This window comes from Epinephelus moara, chromosome 10 (assembly GCF_006386435.1).
Source record: "Epinephelus moara isolate mb chromosome 10, YSFRI_EMoa_1.0, whole genome shotgun sequence".
Lineage (NCBI taxonomy): Eukaryota > Metazoa > Chordata > Actinopteri > Perciformes > Serranidae > Epinephelus > Epinephelus moara.
This window is the reverse complement of record NC_065515.1, coordinates 941,775-958,577: the sequence shown is the minus strand read 5'-3', so window position 1 is coordinate 958,577 and position 16,803 is coordinate 941,775. Positions and strand designations below refer to the sequence as shown.

Genomic DNA, 16,803 nt, shown 5'->3' with positions numbered 1-16,803 from the left:
ACTCCCCTGTTTCCTCTCTAGCAGCTACATGACGCATTCTGAGCACTAATGAAACGCCTGCAGGGACCTCACAATGGCAACTACAGCAAATGTCTGGAGGCATCGATCAGGGCAGAGATGGAGAGGCACAAGTTGGATTTAGACCCCACCAGCTCTTGAGATTTCACTGACACCTTCATGATAAAGGACGAAGTGGCTTATGGTGTTCATTGTGTTGAGTTACTGCTGTGTTTCCAATCAATATGTCTGACAACCACAAACTAACCGACTGTTTGTTTGTCCCTCTGCTTCACAGAGACGGTGAACTGGGATTTGACTATGGCAACCTGGTGCTGTGTTACCTTGATCTGCTCCTGCTGGCAGTGACTCAAATACACGCAACTGCACAATGGGTCAGTTGGATGTGTTTTTTTCCACTGCACTGTATTTTTTTGTCTGGACTCTGTTTACACTTAAACATGAATGTCTAAGATTCCTGAAGGACAGGTTTGGCACTGAGTGTGTGCTATCATATTGCCAAGCTAAGGTTGGTTTTGCTCCAGGTAAGATGGCAGAGACCTTGTTTGCCAGGTGAAAGTGGGCGTGTCTGTATCAGGTTATGCAAGGACATGTCACTCACACTTTTGTGTGGAATGAATTGCTGATTTGTATTTACTTGTCTGTCCTGTTATGAAGGTTGTGTGTCGTGTGAAGTCCTGAACAGCTCAAACCATCCTCCTGCTGCCGGTTTAACTCTTTTTAACAATGTGGCTTTTTAAATTTTTACTCGGTTGTGACCTCACAGGGCTTTTCCTGTTCGTACTTATTTTTATCCTAATAGCAGACTTCTTAAAAAACAGGAATCCTCCAAATTATCCTCCAGGACCGCTGGCTCTTCCCTTTGTGGGAAACTTCTTCAGTGTGGACAGGAAACATCCACACAAATATTTTACCAAGGTAAAGTTTGACACATGCATTTTTTTCCCATCTTTAACTTTGAATTTTATTGACACCATCTAATATATTTAACTGTTCATTTGACTAATATGATTGAATTTGCAATTAAGATCTTTCACAAACACTGCATTGACTGAGCAGCTGCTACCAGGATGGTGGCGTACGTGGACAATAACATGTATAACTTTGCCAACAAACTAAAAAAAATGACGCCATTTCAATTATTTCTATAGTTTTTTTCCAATTGAATTTAACATGAAATTGTTCATATCCTTCAGGACATGTGCATTTTTATTTAAATTACTAATTTTTTCATAGAAACTCATGGCAGACACTGACATTTGGTGGTCAGATTGTAAATATAAATGTAAATTCTGATCTTGGTACACAGGAGGGGTGGACTACAAAGCAAGATTAGTGTATTAACAAGGTACATGAGCCTAAAGCCAGAGCTCACCGTATCATAAAGGCTCTTATAGGCTCTCTTAGATAGACATGGTAGCTTTTCATCACCGTGGGGAGTAGGGGTGCTGGGGTTGCTGCAGCACCAGCTGTTTGTGGGGTGACAGCAGCCCTGATGGCATTATGTATGAACTTGTGCTCAGCACCGTCATGCTAACACATTTCTCTAAGTCTTCCTGACTCGCTCTGATGTAAACAACAAAAGAAACTTTGGGCCAGCAAAGTTAATATTTGTTTTATTTTACGTCAATAGTGGCTCTGAAAATGCATCATATAGCGATATACATCCAATGTAAGAGTGATTTTTTTGAATAATGAAAACAATAATAATAAAAAAATTATAATAAATAAAGTCATTCAACAGTACGCCTGCGCTATTCACCGTGAGATTGTACCTCATGCCATCCAAAGAATGGACTCCCAGCTGATAGTGCCATGAACAGTAGCCTAATGAGACAGTGTTCATTAACACTGCAATACCTTATACAGACAAGTTGCTATGTTTGTAAGGAAAATGCTCAACTTCAGCAAACACTGAAATGAAGAGACTCTGAGAACCACGGAGAAAAGTTACAGCCAACGGGATCACTTTAAAGGGACATTTCGGTTTATTTCAACCTGTGTCCTATCGTCCTAAATTTGTTTCAAGTGACTAGTGAGTTTGATGGCCGCCCTTATTTATTTGAGCCAGAATACACTGACGAAGAGTTTCGTGAAATTGAAGAACGGAGGAGGAGAGAGAGAGAGGTGGTGTACCTGTGAATGCTGTGCCCCAGTGCCCACAGAAGAGGAATGCCTCTGTTGCAAGGAATGGGACCGGTTGCAGCCTTATTTTCAAGGTCTGGATGTGACCGAGGACGAGACACCTCCACCTGGAGTAGTATCCAGCTGGGCTTTATCTAGAGCTCGCCAGATATATTTCGGCCGCGCTTTGGAAAGCAGAGCTAGATGGTAAACAAACATGGCAGCACACCGGTAAGGTAAGACAACACGTTTACATGTCGTTTTCTATATGTTCTCTGACATTTATCCTAACGATATGAGGCGGTCTTTGTGGAAAAAAAGCTTGTTTAGTGGACTAACTTTGCACTTGAAGGTTGCCCGTTCACTTACGTTTTAACAGGTCTGACGCTACTATGCGCCCCGGCTGTATCTAGGCTAACGGCTAACATGCTAACTATTATTTTTATGTCACTAGTCACTTGAAACAAATTTAGGACGATAGGAGACAGGTTGAAATAAACCGAAATTTCCCTTTAATTGCAGAACTCAGTATAGAAGTTGTAGCCACAACAGTACACCAGTAGAAACAGCAACACAGCGAAACAGTGCTGAACAATCCCCCTTCAAATGCTTTTATAATGGGCGTCTGCTCGTTCATGTGCATGTGCGTGTATGTGTGTGTGAACACGCTTGGGTCATATTCCCTGGGAATCTAAAGTTCTCCTGATTGCCTTTGTTTGTTCCTAAAGCTGGACTTCGTGCGCCAATATTTCATGTCTTCTTTGTCTCTCTCAGAACTAACAACCGTTCCTATTGCCAAAATTGACACATCTGTTCCAATGGACAGGTCACCCTAACCCAGAACATTCCACCTCATTTGACCTCCCAAGGCTTGACTTACGCACAAACTACTCGAATTATCAAAACACCTCTTATGGGTCCTTTTTGCTGCCAAATCTGATATTTGACCAGCTGCTTCCTATACCTAGTGTAACTGACCTTATTTTTCACCTTTGGTATAAAATGATACATTATCTGCCTCTACATGTTCAGCACCACAAACAGCATACAAGCACTCCACATGGTCAAGCCACGCTACGTTAATTAAATGCAGTCTACATTACCAATTTCTCAAGCTTTGAGGTACTTATTATTTGCAATACTAATCCAGCAGTTGTTGCTGAATTTACATCCTCCACTGTACTAATCTATGACAGGACTGTCAACACTTGTAATTTCAACACCAATGTAATTGATCTCTTTAATCCCATGACTGTTGAATACAAGAACACTTAGATCTCACTCAGTATATCATGGAGCCCAGACATTATCAAGGAAGTGTCCTTGACCTGGTGATGTCCGAAGGCTGTGACACTGTTAACATGCTTTTTATGAATAGCTGCAAGACCACCACCTCGACTGCCGAGCCTTGACAAGCTGAAACCATCATAACTAGGTCATAATTCAGCCAGTTGGCTGTATTCATTTGGCTTTGACCAGGTCCCAGTTGGGAGCGTTCTCTGGACATTTGCCCATGCTGGATTAAAAAGAAGCCTTCTAGGTTTCTAGCTTACTCTCAGGTAGCATACATCCACTATGTTCACTATGTGTTTTAATTCCCTAAAACCGCAATATCATAGTGTTACCACCTGGATTATGTTTTTGTGGTCCTGATTTGTTGAAGTCCATCTTACACTGCTGGTATATCACAACTCATAGATCCCTGGGTAACAAAGAAGGTTGATAACCACCATTATGGCATTCATTATCTCTGACTGGGGTGTTGGGTGTGGTCGAGCCAGCTCACTCAAAGAATGTCTGGCTCTGTCGAACTTGCTTCGTTACACATCCCTCTGGTAGCCCATTTGTTCCACCATGTGCTTTGGTATGTTTTATTTTTGAACAATTTCAAAATTTCATATGATGCAGTTGTGTGTTCTGGTCCAACATTTGTTCCTTGATGTATTCTCCACAGCTGGCTGAGCTCTATGGCAACGTGTTCAGCGTTCGCCTGGGTGGTGACAAGATGGTGGTTGTGTCTGGGTACAAGATGGTGAAGGAAGCCTTGGTGACACAAGCCGACAACTTTGTGGATCGACCATACAATGCCATCACTGAGAGGTTTTTCTCAGGAGAGTCAGGTGTACAATTCATTCTATTTCTCAGCTCTCGTGCTGTGCAGGAATTAGTTCCCCTGAGCCATTAACCCTACAGTATACCCTCTGCATGCTTGTGTCTAGGTGGTCTATTTGTGAGCAATGGTGAACCATGGAAAAGACAGAGACGTTTTGTTACATCTACCTTACGTACCTTCGGCCTGGGCAAAAACATCATGGAGCAGAGTATCTGTGAGGAGATCCGACACCTGCAGGAGGAGATAGAGAAGGAGAGAGGTGGTTCACATAATAAGCTCATTGTCAGCAGCTGTTTAGCAGTATAACATTGTCTAAACAGTGGACTCCTCTCCTCCAGGTGAACCTTTCAACCCAGCAGGCCTCTTCAACAATGCTGTGTCCAACATCATTTGCCAGCTTGTGATGGGGAAACGGTTTGACTACAGTGATCACAACTTCCAGATCATGCTGAAGTATATATCTGAAATTATTCAGGTGGAGGGCTCTGTATGGGGTTTGGTGAGTCAGTATTATCAATTTAGTTTGATCAATCTGTCGGAGAGTATCATCAGTTGAAAGGTGATGTGTTTTCTTCTGAGTAGCTGTATCAGGCATTCCCTGGAGTGATGAAGCACATGCCAGGTCCTCACAACGAAATGTTCAGTCAGTTCAGCGCCATCTTCGACTTCATCAGTCAGGAGATACAGAACCACAAGAAGAACCTGGACCCCAGTGTGCCCCGGGACTACATTGAGGCTTTCCTCATTGAAATGAAGAATGTACGTGAACAATTTCGTTGCACTGTACAGCAATGTGAAGCACTTCCTGTTTATTTAACAGCCACTCACTACTGTATCTTCTCTGTATTTCTGAATAGCACAAAGAGTCTGATCTGGGCTTCACTGAGGCCAGTCTGGCTATAAATTCTCTGGATCTGTTCATGGCTGGAACTGAGACAACGTCCACCACTTTGCTGTGGGCTTTGATTTTCCTCATCAAAAACCCTGAGATCCAGTGTAGGTGACATGCTCAGCCCAAACTGAGCTAACTCTGAAACAGCAAGGAAACAAGACTAAAAGAGTCTACAGCCATGCCATTTCTGCAACAAGGCAATCCACGTCTACATAAAATGTCAAAACATCAAGAGAAAGTGCTAAAGAAACACATATTAAAATGATATTTAAATACAATTACGAACAAGTGCAAGAAAATGTAGCAGGAGATCAGAAATATAATTTGGCCCTAACCATTCAGTGATTTATGAACCAATAGTAATATTTTAAAATCAGTTCTGTAACAGACAGGAAGCTAGTGCAAAGAGTGATGTGATCCACTTTCTTGGTCTTAGTGAGGACACAAGCAGCAGCGGTCTGGATCAGCTGCAGCTGTCTGGTCAAATTTTTAGTCTGTAAAGACACCGTTACAGTAGTCAGGTCTACTGACTATAAATACAAGGACAAGTTCTTCAAAATCCTGTGAAGTCTTTTAGCACTGGTAAATTCTTAAGATGACGGTGGGCTAACTTTGTAATTGTAATGTGGCTGCTGCAATTCAGGTCTGAGTTCATGACTACACATTACTACACTACAATTGACCTTTCGCTAAGCCCCGCCCCTTTGTGGTGGTCCAACAAGCTGTCAGAGTAAGCATGGAGCCCACACTGTAACTAACTGCACTCCCTGAAGTAATATTATCATATTTCTGGAAAAATTAAATAGTCAGTACATTTACATGCACGCCGTAGTCGAGACTTCTCATCTTGTCTGAGTGTACATACAGAAGAGAAAATCGAATTTCTGACCAAGTAGCCTCGATAGGCGGCGCTGTGTCCTTTTTAATATAGTGCGTATTGAACTAGTTCGGGTTGACCCAAAGAGGAAGCTAACAACAAACGAAGATGGCAAAGATGGATGTTGCTGTGGCTGGTTTCCTCGTCTGTCCAGAACTGCGTGTTCTGCTTCTCGGTCGTCATGGAGTTACTGCACTACTATATACTGAACTGCTGCTACGTCATCTCCTTCTTCTTCCAGGTGAGAGCCTGTGAAAGAAAAAGTGGTGCATGCGCAGAACGCCAAGTCCAACTCCAGTCGTACTACGTGGATACATGCAGTAATAGTTTGATTTTCAGTCGAACTATCTAGGTGTGTTAGTCGAGCTACGGATAGTCCAATTTCAGTTGGACTAAACTGTTTACATGCATTTAAAAGTCCGGTTTCAGTCAAACTAAGCCAGTAATTCGATTTCCTCAAGCTGCACGTAAACGTACTGAGTGATTCCAGAGAGAAGCAGACAGAGGGGTCTACAGTCTGTGTTTAAAGGATATATCCAGGATGTCAAACTGACTCAGCAGCAACAACAGGTTAAAAAGACAAAGATAGTTAGAAGCTAAAGCCGAACTATAGGCTACAGATCACAGTGTAAAAGTGAAGTACTGAGAGACCTCTGANCAGGTAACGAGTATCATTAATACACGACGTGCCCCAGACACAACATTTAGCTCCAAATCCACAAAACCAGCCTGGAAATGAAGGAAATCTGAAACGACTGCTTTAGAGTCAATGGAGCACAGTGTTGGTGTTGTCAGACCCTGGACTGAGCCGGCTATGATTGGCCAGTCTGGGGATGGGACTTAGCAAAGGGTCAATTACCTCCATTTTGTCTTTGTGTAAGTGAAGAAAAAAAAATTGTGGTACATCCAATCGTTGGTGATATGGTAATGTAAATTTTGTGTGTCATCTGCACATGGTAACATACCGTTTGTTTTCCATAAAAAGCCTCAGAGCTAAATGCTAACGTCAGCATGCAAACATTTCTCACGCTGCTAAAATGCTGCTGTCCACCTCTTGCTACAGTATAGCCTGTAGGCATGCTAATATTTGTTAATTAGCACTTCACACAAAGTACAGCTGTATAAAAATTCACATATGAAGTTTTTCTCACCACGTTGCTACAAGTTTAATTCCCTCAATGTTCTTGTTTTCTAGACAAGGTCCAGGCGGAGATAGACAGAGTGATCGGACAGACTCGACAGCCCAGTATGGCAGACAGACCCAACCTGCCCTACACTGACGCTGTCATCCATGAGATCCAGAGGATGGGAAACATCGTTCCTCTCAATGGGCTCAGAATGGCCGCCAAGGATACGACACTGGGTGATTATGTCATACCCAAGGTGCATTTAGTTCACAGTCATTTTAAGTCTTAACAAGATAATCTCTAAAATATGATTGTTGATGCGTCATTGCTTGGTGTTAACCTAACATCTTGTTTTTAGGGTACGACCTTGATGCCCTTCCTGACCTCTGTGTTGTCTGACAAGACTGAATGGGAGACTCCAGACACCTTCAACCCCGGACACTTCCTGGATGCTGAGGGAAAGTTTGTGAAGAGAGAAGCCCTTCTGGCTTTCTCTGCAGGTAAACCACATTCACCTCAATCTTAAGCATAACCTGAACCAGACTGGACCTATTTGTTTTTTCCTGAGCTTTTTACATCGTAATGTGTGTTTGTGGACTCTTCAGGAAAACGTGTGTGTCTCGGAGAAGGCCTCGCCAAGATGGAGCTGTTCCTGTTTTTGGTTGCTTTACTACAGAAGTTCACTTTCTCCGTTCCTGATGGAGTAGAGCTGAGCACAGAGGGAATAACTGGAGTTACGCGTGTACCACACCCCTTCAAGGTTTACGCCAAGTTGCGCTGAATTTTGTAACATCCCACTCTGTCATTTTTCACCTAAACAATATGCAACAAACAAGACAAACGTTTTAGGAGAGAAAGCTGCAGTTAGTTTTCAAGCTTAGACTTTAACTGTTTAATAATTGCCTGGTTTACTCTTACTGCCTGTACAATCAAATCTATGTGATAGTTGGGTTTTTTTTACATACAAATATTTTTGTAATAATGGCACTGCTTGTAATTTACCTTTGACTTTAATGACAGAATGTAAAAAGACTTCATAGACATATGCTCTTCAAAATTACATTCAAGCTGTATTGTTTCAGATTTCTTCATACTACTGCTATGTATGATACATAACATGCAAGTTAATAATGAACTAAATTACATAAACAAACCATTTAACACATTTGTTAATGACTAAGAAATGACTTGTTTTACAAATCTGGTTTACTTCTTTGGTAAAAACACAATATGACATACATTCATAGCTAGCGGCATATTTGCAAGCCATTATCAATGTAAGTGGTGTTTGTCATACCTGGGTGGCATGCCATATGTGATGCAAGATACGGCACATCACGTCTGGCATACCATGAACAAAGAGACGATTAGGAGGGCAGGTGCTCGGAGCAAGAAACTCAGAGTAAGACTTCTCAATCTTGAACTCAGTGGCCCAGGAAACCGCATCAATGATACAGGCAGTGAAAAGGAAACTGTCAAGCTGGGAAAGGACATTCTCTGACTATAACAGACGGGACAGGACATTTGCCATGACAATCTTGTATCTAGGACAGTAGGAGAGCTGAATGTTGGAAGCAACTAAAGAACAGAGCCAACCTGACTTGACCTAAACCAGATCTGTGCATCTGCAGACAGAAGAGAAGACGATGTTTCCAAGATAAAATAAACATATCTTTTATCTACTAACTACAGTCTACTCTGGTTATGTGGGATAGTAACTGAGTGCCTGGTTCAAGATAGCCTTTACTGAACAACAGGAAAAACAGTTTAAGTAATGTAAAGTCCCCTTTAAGTGTGTGTGTTGGGGAAGACGTCGGTGTGTCACATACTTGTGAATTTGATAATGCTTTTTAAAAATGTATTTGTGTTTAATTTTATTTATTTTTCATCTTACTATATCTTATATAATGACGAAAACTCTGTCTGTGTGTCTGTTCCACGTTTTTCTCCTCACTGACTTGGTCAATCCATGTGAAATTTGGCACAGTGGTAGAGGGTCATGGGAGGATGCCAATGAAGCAATATTACATCAATTGGCCAAAGGGGGTTGCTATAGCAACCCATTGAAATGTCAAACTTTGAATGGGCATATCTCATGCCCCGTATGTCGTAGAGACATGAAACTTTGCACAGTGATGCCTCTCCTCATGAGGAACACATTTGCCTCAAGAACCCATAACTTCCGCTTATATAGATTTTCCGCCATTTTGAATATTTTGAAAAACACTTCAAATGGATCTCTTCCTAGGAAGTTTGAGCGATCTGCATGAAACTGGGTGAACATAATCTAGGGACCAATATCTCTGCGGCCGATCACTGTGGCTGAATCACAGGATAGCAGGTTAAGGAAATCGTACATCGGACATCGTACTATCAAATTCACAAAAACTCTGTCTGAATACATTGCTCTTCTTAATGGGTTCAGTTGACTATTTAATCTGCGATTTCCTATGACCTGTATCCCAAACACACACCATGTGAAACTGTACATGGGCAACTGTGCACTCAATGGGTATGGACTAGTTTTAACTTATTCCTAAAGGGCAGGCAAATAAGTATCAATCCAAACAACAAGCAGCCAGGCATGCAGATTAAGGTATGTGGAAAAACTGGTGTTGGAAAAGCTAGGGCAGGTGCAAACTAGGTAATATGGCAACTGAATGGAGACAAGGGACAATTACAGGTACTGCTAAGATGATGGAGAAATGGGAGGCAGGTGAGGTGAACAGTGGAAAAGGTCTTGATACAGAACAGAGGGGTCTGCAGTCAAACGAATAAATACTAGGAACTGTTTAAGGCCATGACAGGAAGTAACTAACACTGAAACTTAAAGTGAGACGCTGTATTGGTTTTTGGCTTTCTCGCGATAACACTCTCAAATCTGCAACCCTATATTTGGTTGCTTTTATGCTACAATGCTGTTTGGCTAATAGACTGAAGGATTTATGGACCACTGACACCACTCCGCCCCCTTCAGCCAGAGCTTCTTCTGGGAATGCAACAGTATGAGAGTTTCACGGTATGATGACCGTCTCAGAAAATATTGCAGTTTCATGGTATCACAGTATTAAAGACTTTTTTTAATATTTTTGGTGCCATCTAGTGGTAGTATCGGGAATGACTGTAGACAACGATACACACTGTACAGTGCAGCCACAGACTGTAAAAAAATTATGAACACAGCCACCGTGACTTCATCCACTGGTTTGTGGACTTCTATTTTGAGTTCGGCATTTTGCTAGTCATTATCTTGGTTTTTCGGAGCCACAAGTGACCATATGTGGATGAGAGGGTGGACCTGACTCATAGACTGTGGTGACGCCTCACAAACTGCCTGTCACTACAAGCGGCCATGTTACACAACTTCCAATGCCCTTAAAAATTCTAATTCAAATGTACAGTTGTCATGAATGAGTAAACTAACGACAAAGACCAAAACTGTTTTTGTACCAGGCTGTAAACACGTTTAATTGTCCTGTAACGTCATTTTAACATTGACTTGCTTTTGCAGCCAGCCTCTGGTGACCATTCACATAACTGCAGTTTGTGGCACTTCCACATGGGCTTTATTTTTCAGCCCCAGATATTGCCAACTGACCATGACATAAATAATAATACAAAATTTTTGCATCAACTTTCACATGGGTTGTCTAATTTTCTATGAACAACCATAATATTATGCCAAAATAAGAATTTGGAAGATGCTATGATAAAAACACCTTTACTCATGGTAAAAATGGTATGGTACCATGTAAAATGTTAAAGGATTATTCCACCTCTTTAGCATTCAACTTTGATAACATAAGCCATTTTTACACAGAGATTGCGCTACATGGCTGCTACATCGCCCCTTCATGCTGACTTTGCATTTTTACACAGAACCAAACAGCGGCAGCATCGCTCCGCTTCAGTGTGTGGTTTTAGACAGCCTGCAGACACTGCGGAAGCAAAAGAGTCGTGACATGTAACACAACAGTGTCGGCCTTGAGTGTGACATATAACATACACCTTGACAGCACTTTCTAAACAATAACAATGGCACAACATGGCAACAACAATCATTTATTCATTGAGCCAGTCATTTAGGGGTCATGGGGGGGGGGGGGGGGGNCCCACGCTGACACAGGGAGAACATGCAGACTCCACACAGATGGGCTCCCCCACCTCATAAATAATAATAATAATACATTTTATTTATATAGCGCTTTTACAGCTCTCAAAGACGCTTTACATTTAAAACAAAGAAAAGAAGTGCATTAAAAAAAAAAAAAAAAAGGGGGGGTACATGAGAAACAGAGAACGAAAAGCTAATGTTTAAAGGTTAANTACAGCTCTCAAAGACGCTTTACATTTAAAACAAAGAAAAGAAGTGCATTAAAAAAAAAAAAAAAAGGGGGGGTACATGAGAAACAGAGAACGAAAAGCTAATGTTTAAAGGTTAAAAGCGGATTTGAAAAGTGGGTTTTGAGGAGTGATTTGAAGGTGGATGGATCTGGACAGTCACGGATGTGTATAGGGAGGGTGTTCCAGAGGGAGGGGGCGTGTTCGAACCGTCTCTGTTAAATGGCGGACCACATTATTTTCCCAATTTGAAAACATGTTCAGCTGCTGCTCTTCTTCTTTAAGTAAGCTGCTAACTGCTACCACATACTTGTTAAATCTTCCGTGGTAGGTCGCAACACAGCGTCAAAACATCACACCCGTGCTGCCTAGGATCCCATCCAGCCGGCTGTCCCTTTTCTACAGACATCATTTCGGTGCTGTTACTACATCTGATACCGTCTTAAAGGCGAGACAACACAGTCCCCTCATCCTGGGATTGTACCTTCTATACAGAACTAAGGCTATACAACAGCGTAAAATTCCTTCCTTGAAGAGACAGTGTTAAAGGTGTTGTTGTCTGAGGAAATGATGAAATGATCAAAATTAATGCAGCAGCACCAGAGATATTGTGTTTTTTACTTCTCACGTCTTTCTCTGTCAAAAACTGATGCCTACATATCATATGCATTATGAGGCAGCTTCTGATGTTATGGCTGAAATTTTCTAATTTAACACCTCCACTTTGTTATAGTGTGTAAGTTTGGGTCAGTTTTAGCTTATTCATACTCTGTATTTAGTTAATGGAGGGCTGTTTCCTCTCCCTCACACACACAGGTCATTATATCAACATAAGCTGTGAGTCAGCAGAGTACCAGCCCATCTCTAACTACAAATTGACGATGGAGCAAGTGATCCTTATCAGTCCCCCGCTCTTCTCCTCAGCCTCACAATGTGGCTGTGTGATTTGTGTCTGTGGCTCGATCCAAGGGGAATGCTGCTTTTTATTTTTGCCGTTCTCCTCCTAGTGTATTTTCAGAGCAAAAAGGATCCACCCAACTTTCCACCAGGACCACCATCTCTCCCTCTTTTAGGAAACATATTCAACATTGAATCTAAACAGCCTCACGTTTACCTTACCAAGGTAAGATGACAGAATCAGACTCTGATATTATGCAGTTGTGTTTTTGCAAAAGAAAGTGTAAGGTGCTACTTTCTCTGTATCTACGCAACAAAACTGTATTGTGCAGCAGAAACTGATCCATAAACAAAGAAAAAATCCTATGAGATTCAACAGAACATTACAAAGTTTATGGTACAAACAATGCTAAAAACCTGTCGATGATGAGTCACAGAGTCAGAGAAATTATTGTCCTGAAATATGCATCTTATCAGAGTCACATGTTAGACAACAGGACACTTATTCTCTGCTCCTGCTTCCACAGCTAGCTGATGTTTACGGGAATGTGTTCTGCATACGTCTGGGAAGACACAAAACAGTGTTTGTGTCTGGGTGGAGAATGGTGAAGGAAGCCTTAGTCACACAGGCCGACAACTTTGTGGACCGGCCTTACAGCCCGATGGTGACCAGAATTTATTCAGGGAACTCAGGTGGGTCACACAAACACACAGTACATCAGTGTCAAAGAGGTCAACCTGCCTCCTGATCCCTGCCTGAGTAAAGTCGTGTGGTTTTTCTCTTTCAGCCGGGCTTTTCTTCAGTAATGGGAATGTGTGGAGGAGACAGCGGCGTTTTGCCATGGCCATGTTACGTACCTTTGGTCTGGCCAAGAGCTCCATGGAGCAGAGCATCCTCGAGGAGAGTCATCATCTGCAGGAGGCAATGGAGAAGGAGAAAGGTTGGCAGAAAGAACAAACAGAAAAAAGAGCAAAACACGATGGAATTACTCGGACTGAGGCTGATTCTTCTTTACAGGTGAGCCGTTTGACCCTGTGCCCCTCTTAAACAACGCCGTGGCCAACATCATCTGCCAGATAGTGTTTGGGAGACGGTTTGACTACAGTGACCACAACTTCCAGAGCATGCTGAGGAATCTGACTGAGATGGCCTATCTGGAGGGCTCCATATGGGCTCTAGTAAGATGCAAAGAAGGCTCCTTCCTCATTTATATGAGCATCTACATACACATCAACCATCCTCTGAAGGCAGTGGTTCCCAACCGGTGGGTCGTGGTCCAAAAGTGGGTTGCGGGATAATTCTGAATGGACCGCAAGTAGCTCGCAAATGTGTCGAGTTTGTAAAAAACACACTTTATTTTGACATGCAGAGCTTTTTTTCTGAAGTGTCGTTTCCTGTGGCTATCTGATAGCTACTTGACAGAGACAGTGAACTAGCCCAACGATATGGCCAAACATAAGTATGACACTGAATATATTAAACTGTGTGGACCTTGAACTAATGACTAAGGAGAAATCTGGACCACGTGCCTAGACCAGTTGGGAACCACTGTCTTAAGGCATCAAGACACAACTTACAACGTCACATGGCTATATCCACCCATAACATGGATCAGAACCAGCGTGTTAACTTGGTAATCTGTTGATAAACATCAAGAAAGCCAACAGGAATGTGTAGGAAACTAATGAACTTGAGTTAGGGACTGTTCGTACTTATGAGGGAGTGCAAAACAGGGGAGGAATGTCAAAGTATTAGGGAGGGACGTATGTTCCTCTAAGTAAAAATAAATCGCCAAAGCCACCTCTGGGTCTCAAAGACGTTTTCTTAAAAAATTGCCAAAATGACACCATTTATTACAGCAAGAAACTGTATAAACAGAAATTATCATGGGATTTTCAAATTTCCGACGATCTCTGAACATACCAGGTGCAACAAACGCTTCCATCAGAAAAAAAACAAAAAACAAATCTGATCTTAAAGTTGTGATATTTCACCAAAATCACTTTAGCCCACAAGTCTCATTTAAAATTTGGCCAAAACAAACTGTTGGCACTGACTCACCAGCAGCGTGCATGACTATAGTGAAAAACTGAGGCTTTTTTTAACTCCAGTATTTTGTTTTCGAATCTTAACTTTCAAACACCAAAAGTAAGGTTTTAAAATCTAATGACAGCGACTGTGTCCAGTTACTGATATCAGTCTGGCTGGCTGTTAATTTGTGTGACGTGTGGGCTTATTAATTTTTGCGTTTTTTTTTTTGGTAGGATGTATTATTAGAATTTATTTTGGTCTGCAAATAGAAACAAGAACATCATGTATTAATCTACAAATTCATGTAAATAAAGTCACAGCCTCTCACAGAAAATGGCAGATACAATAAAGTAACCTAACATAACTTAGACACTTCTGTAATCCAAAAAGGTGCAGGCTGAAGCTACGTTATGTCAATTCAAAGTTTCCTATCAGAAAACACTGTAAACTAAAGTGAGACTTTTACTTGCCAGTGGATATAAACGTCACCACTGAACAAGTCCCCTGTTTCCTCTCCAAACAGCTTTATGATGCGTTCCCAGCACTGATGAAACACCTGCCGGGGCCTCACAACGGCATCTTCAGCAACTCCCAATGTCTGGAGGCATCTATCAGGGCAGAGGTCGAGAGGCACAAGTTGGATCTGGACCCCAGCAACCCACGAGATTACATCGACACCTTCCTGATAGAGGAGAAAGTACGGTGCTTACAATGTTGATAAGCCAATCAGTATGTATGAGACCTAAACTGTAACTGACTACATGTCTGTCTGTGTCTGCGCCTCACAGCACACCAGGAACAGTGACCTTGGTTTTACCGAAGGCAACTTGGTTCTGTGTTGTCTGGATCTGTTCCTGGCTGGAAGTGAAACCACTTCTAAGACTCTGCAGTGGGGCCTCATCTACCTCATCAAGAACCCTCATATCCAGGGTGTGTGTTCACATATCAGTGACTTCCACAGCAGCAGCACAGAAACAAGATTAAAAGATACAAAAGAACACGTAGAAGGTCAAAGAAGTCACTTTAACTGATGAGTTAAAAATCTTTTATTTCACCTCCTAGACAAAGTCCAGGCAGAGATAGACAGAGTGATCGGACAGACCCGACAGCCCAGTATGGCAGACAGACCCAACCTGCCCTACAGCGACGCCGTCATCCATGAGATCCAGAGGATGGGAAACATCGTTCCTCTCAATGGACTCAGAATGGCCGCCAAGGATACGACTGTGGGTGGTTACGTCATACCCAAGGTGCATCTACTTAAAGCACTCAGTAACTACAGAGTCAGAACAGACAGTTGTGTCCTGGATGTGTTTATTACATAACTAGTTTGTAAGTTTGTGATATAATAATGTGGGGAAGTCAGCTGAAGGAATACCTCACCCATAAAATGATAATCATCTATATCAATTATGTGGCACCTTAATTTTGGGAAGAAAATTCCTCACATGCCTCCACAGTGAACAGAGGCTCCAAAGCCGCATTTAACAACAGAAAAAACATTGTTGGGCAACTTACTCTCAAACTGTATTACATTACATCTTATTAGTTCCCTTCATTTGAAAGTAATAAGTTACTTTACAATATTACTGTCTATGTAGAGGAGTGCATCACACTACGTCTGCGCTTCTTTCACCAAAATAACCTCTGAAGTATGGGGGAGGGTCAGGTTGTTTTATGGTGGGTATTAGGGGTGGGCGATATGGCCCTGAAATAATTTCACCATAATTCAGGATATTTTTGCAGCAATGATATTTTTGATATGACAAATTACTAAAAAAAAAAAAAAAAGTATTATTAATTTAAGGACATAGAATTGTACCAAAATAAGAGTTCTAGTTTTACAGTTTGCTTCAAATATTCAGTAAAAACTAAAGAAAAATTAATAATTTCTTTAGTTTGTGAACAACAACAGTAACTCAGAGTGAGATTCAAATTCTGTTACAATATTAATAGTTCAACTAAATTAAATCTATCACAAATTGCATATTTAAGCACTTCCCAAATACAAAAAATGTACCCTGGGATCTATATATAAAAATCAACAGGTGATTTCCTTCTTTTAGTAAAATCCTAAATGATTGAGTTGTTTGAACTGTGCGTAACAATATGACGTTGAAATATCACGAGTATCACAAAAGGAATTCTTCATATCATATTAAAAATTGTACCCATATTATGAACGAGATGATATGTCACACCCCTAGATGGATATTAACTAGTCCATAGCCATTGGTAGCTTTGTCACCTTCTACCTATGCCAGTCCTCAATGCCTATGTGCAGTTTCACATAGATTGACCACGTCAGTGAGTAGAAAAACGTGGGACAGACAGAATGACTGACTGACAGAATGACACACTGACAGTTTCCGTGATTATGTA

General features: G+C 41.5%; 2 protein-coding genes across 4 annotated transcripts in view; both read left to right on the top strand.

The window, feature by feature from the left end:
- Positions 1-358: 358 nt before the first annotated feature.
- LOC126396977 (cytochrome P450 2J2-like) lies at positions 359-8,990 on the top strand. 3 transcript variants are annotated; one of them, XM_050055390.1, is made up of 10 exons: positions 359-392; positions 840-936; positions 4,097-4,262; positions 4,362-4,514; positions 4,594-4,754; positions 4,838-5,014; positions 5,113-5,251; positions 7,220-7,407; positions 7,510-7,651; positions 7,757-8,988. In XM_050055390.1, the coding sequence occupies exons 3-10, from the start codon at positions 4,148-4,150 to the stop codon at positions 7,930-7,932; spliced, it is 1,251 nt and encodes a 416-aa protein (XP_049911347.1). In that variant the 5' UTR covers positions 359-392; positions 840-936; positions 4,097-4,147; the 3' UTR covers positions 7,933-8,988. The 3 variants fall into 3 exon arrangements, with proteins under 3 accessions (XP_049911347.1, XP_049911346.1, XP_049911349.1); XM_050055389.1 differs by lacking the exon at positions 359-392 and having other exon boundaries at positions 710-936; positions 7,757-8,990; XM_050055392.1 differs by lacking the exons at positions 359-392; positions 840-936 and adding an exon at positions 3,940-4,006 and having other exon boundaries at positions 7,757-8,990.
- Positions 8,991-12,423: 3,433 nt separating this feature from the next.
- LOC126396978 (cytochrome P450 2J2-like) overlaps positions 12,424-16,803 on the top strand; it is a 6,316-nt gene continuing 1,936 nt past the window's right edge. The window contains exons 1-7 of the mRNA XM_050055393.1: positions 12,424-12,615; positions 12,917-13,082; positions 13,178-13,330; positions 13,408-13,568; positions 14,945-15,118; positions 15,210-15,351; positions 15,484-15,671. Coding sequence (XP_049911350.1) covers positions 12,424-12,615; positions 12,917-13,082; positions 13,178-13,330; positions 13,408-13,568; positions 14,945-15,118; positions 15,210-15,351; positions 15,484-15,671 — 1,176 coding nt within the window. The remainder of the gene's footprint in view (positions 12,616-12,916; positions 13,083-13,177; positions 13,331-13,407; positions 13,569-14,944; positions 15,119-15,209; positions 15,352-15,483; positions 15,672-16,803) is intronic.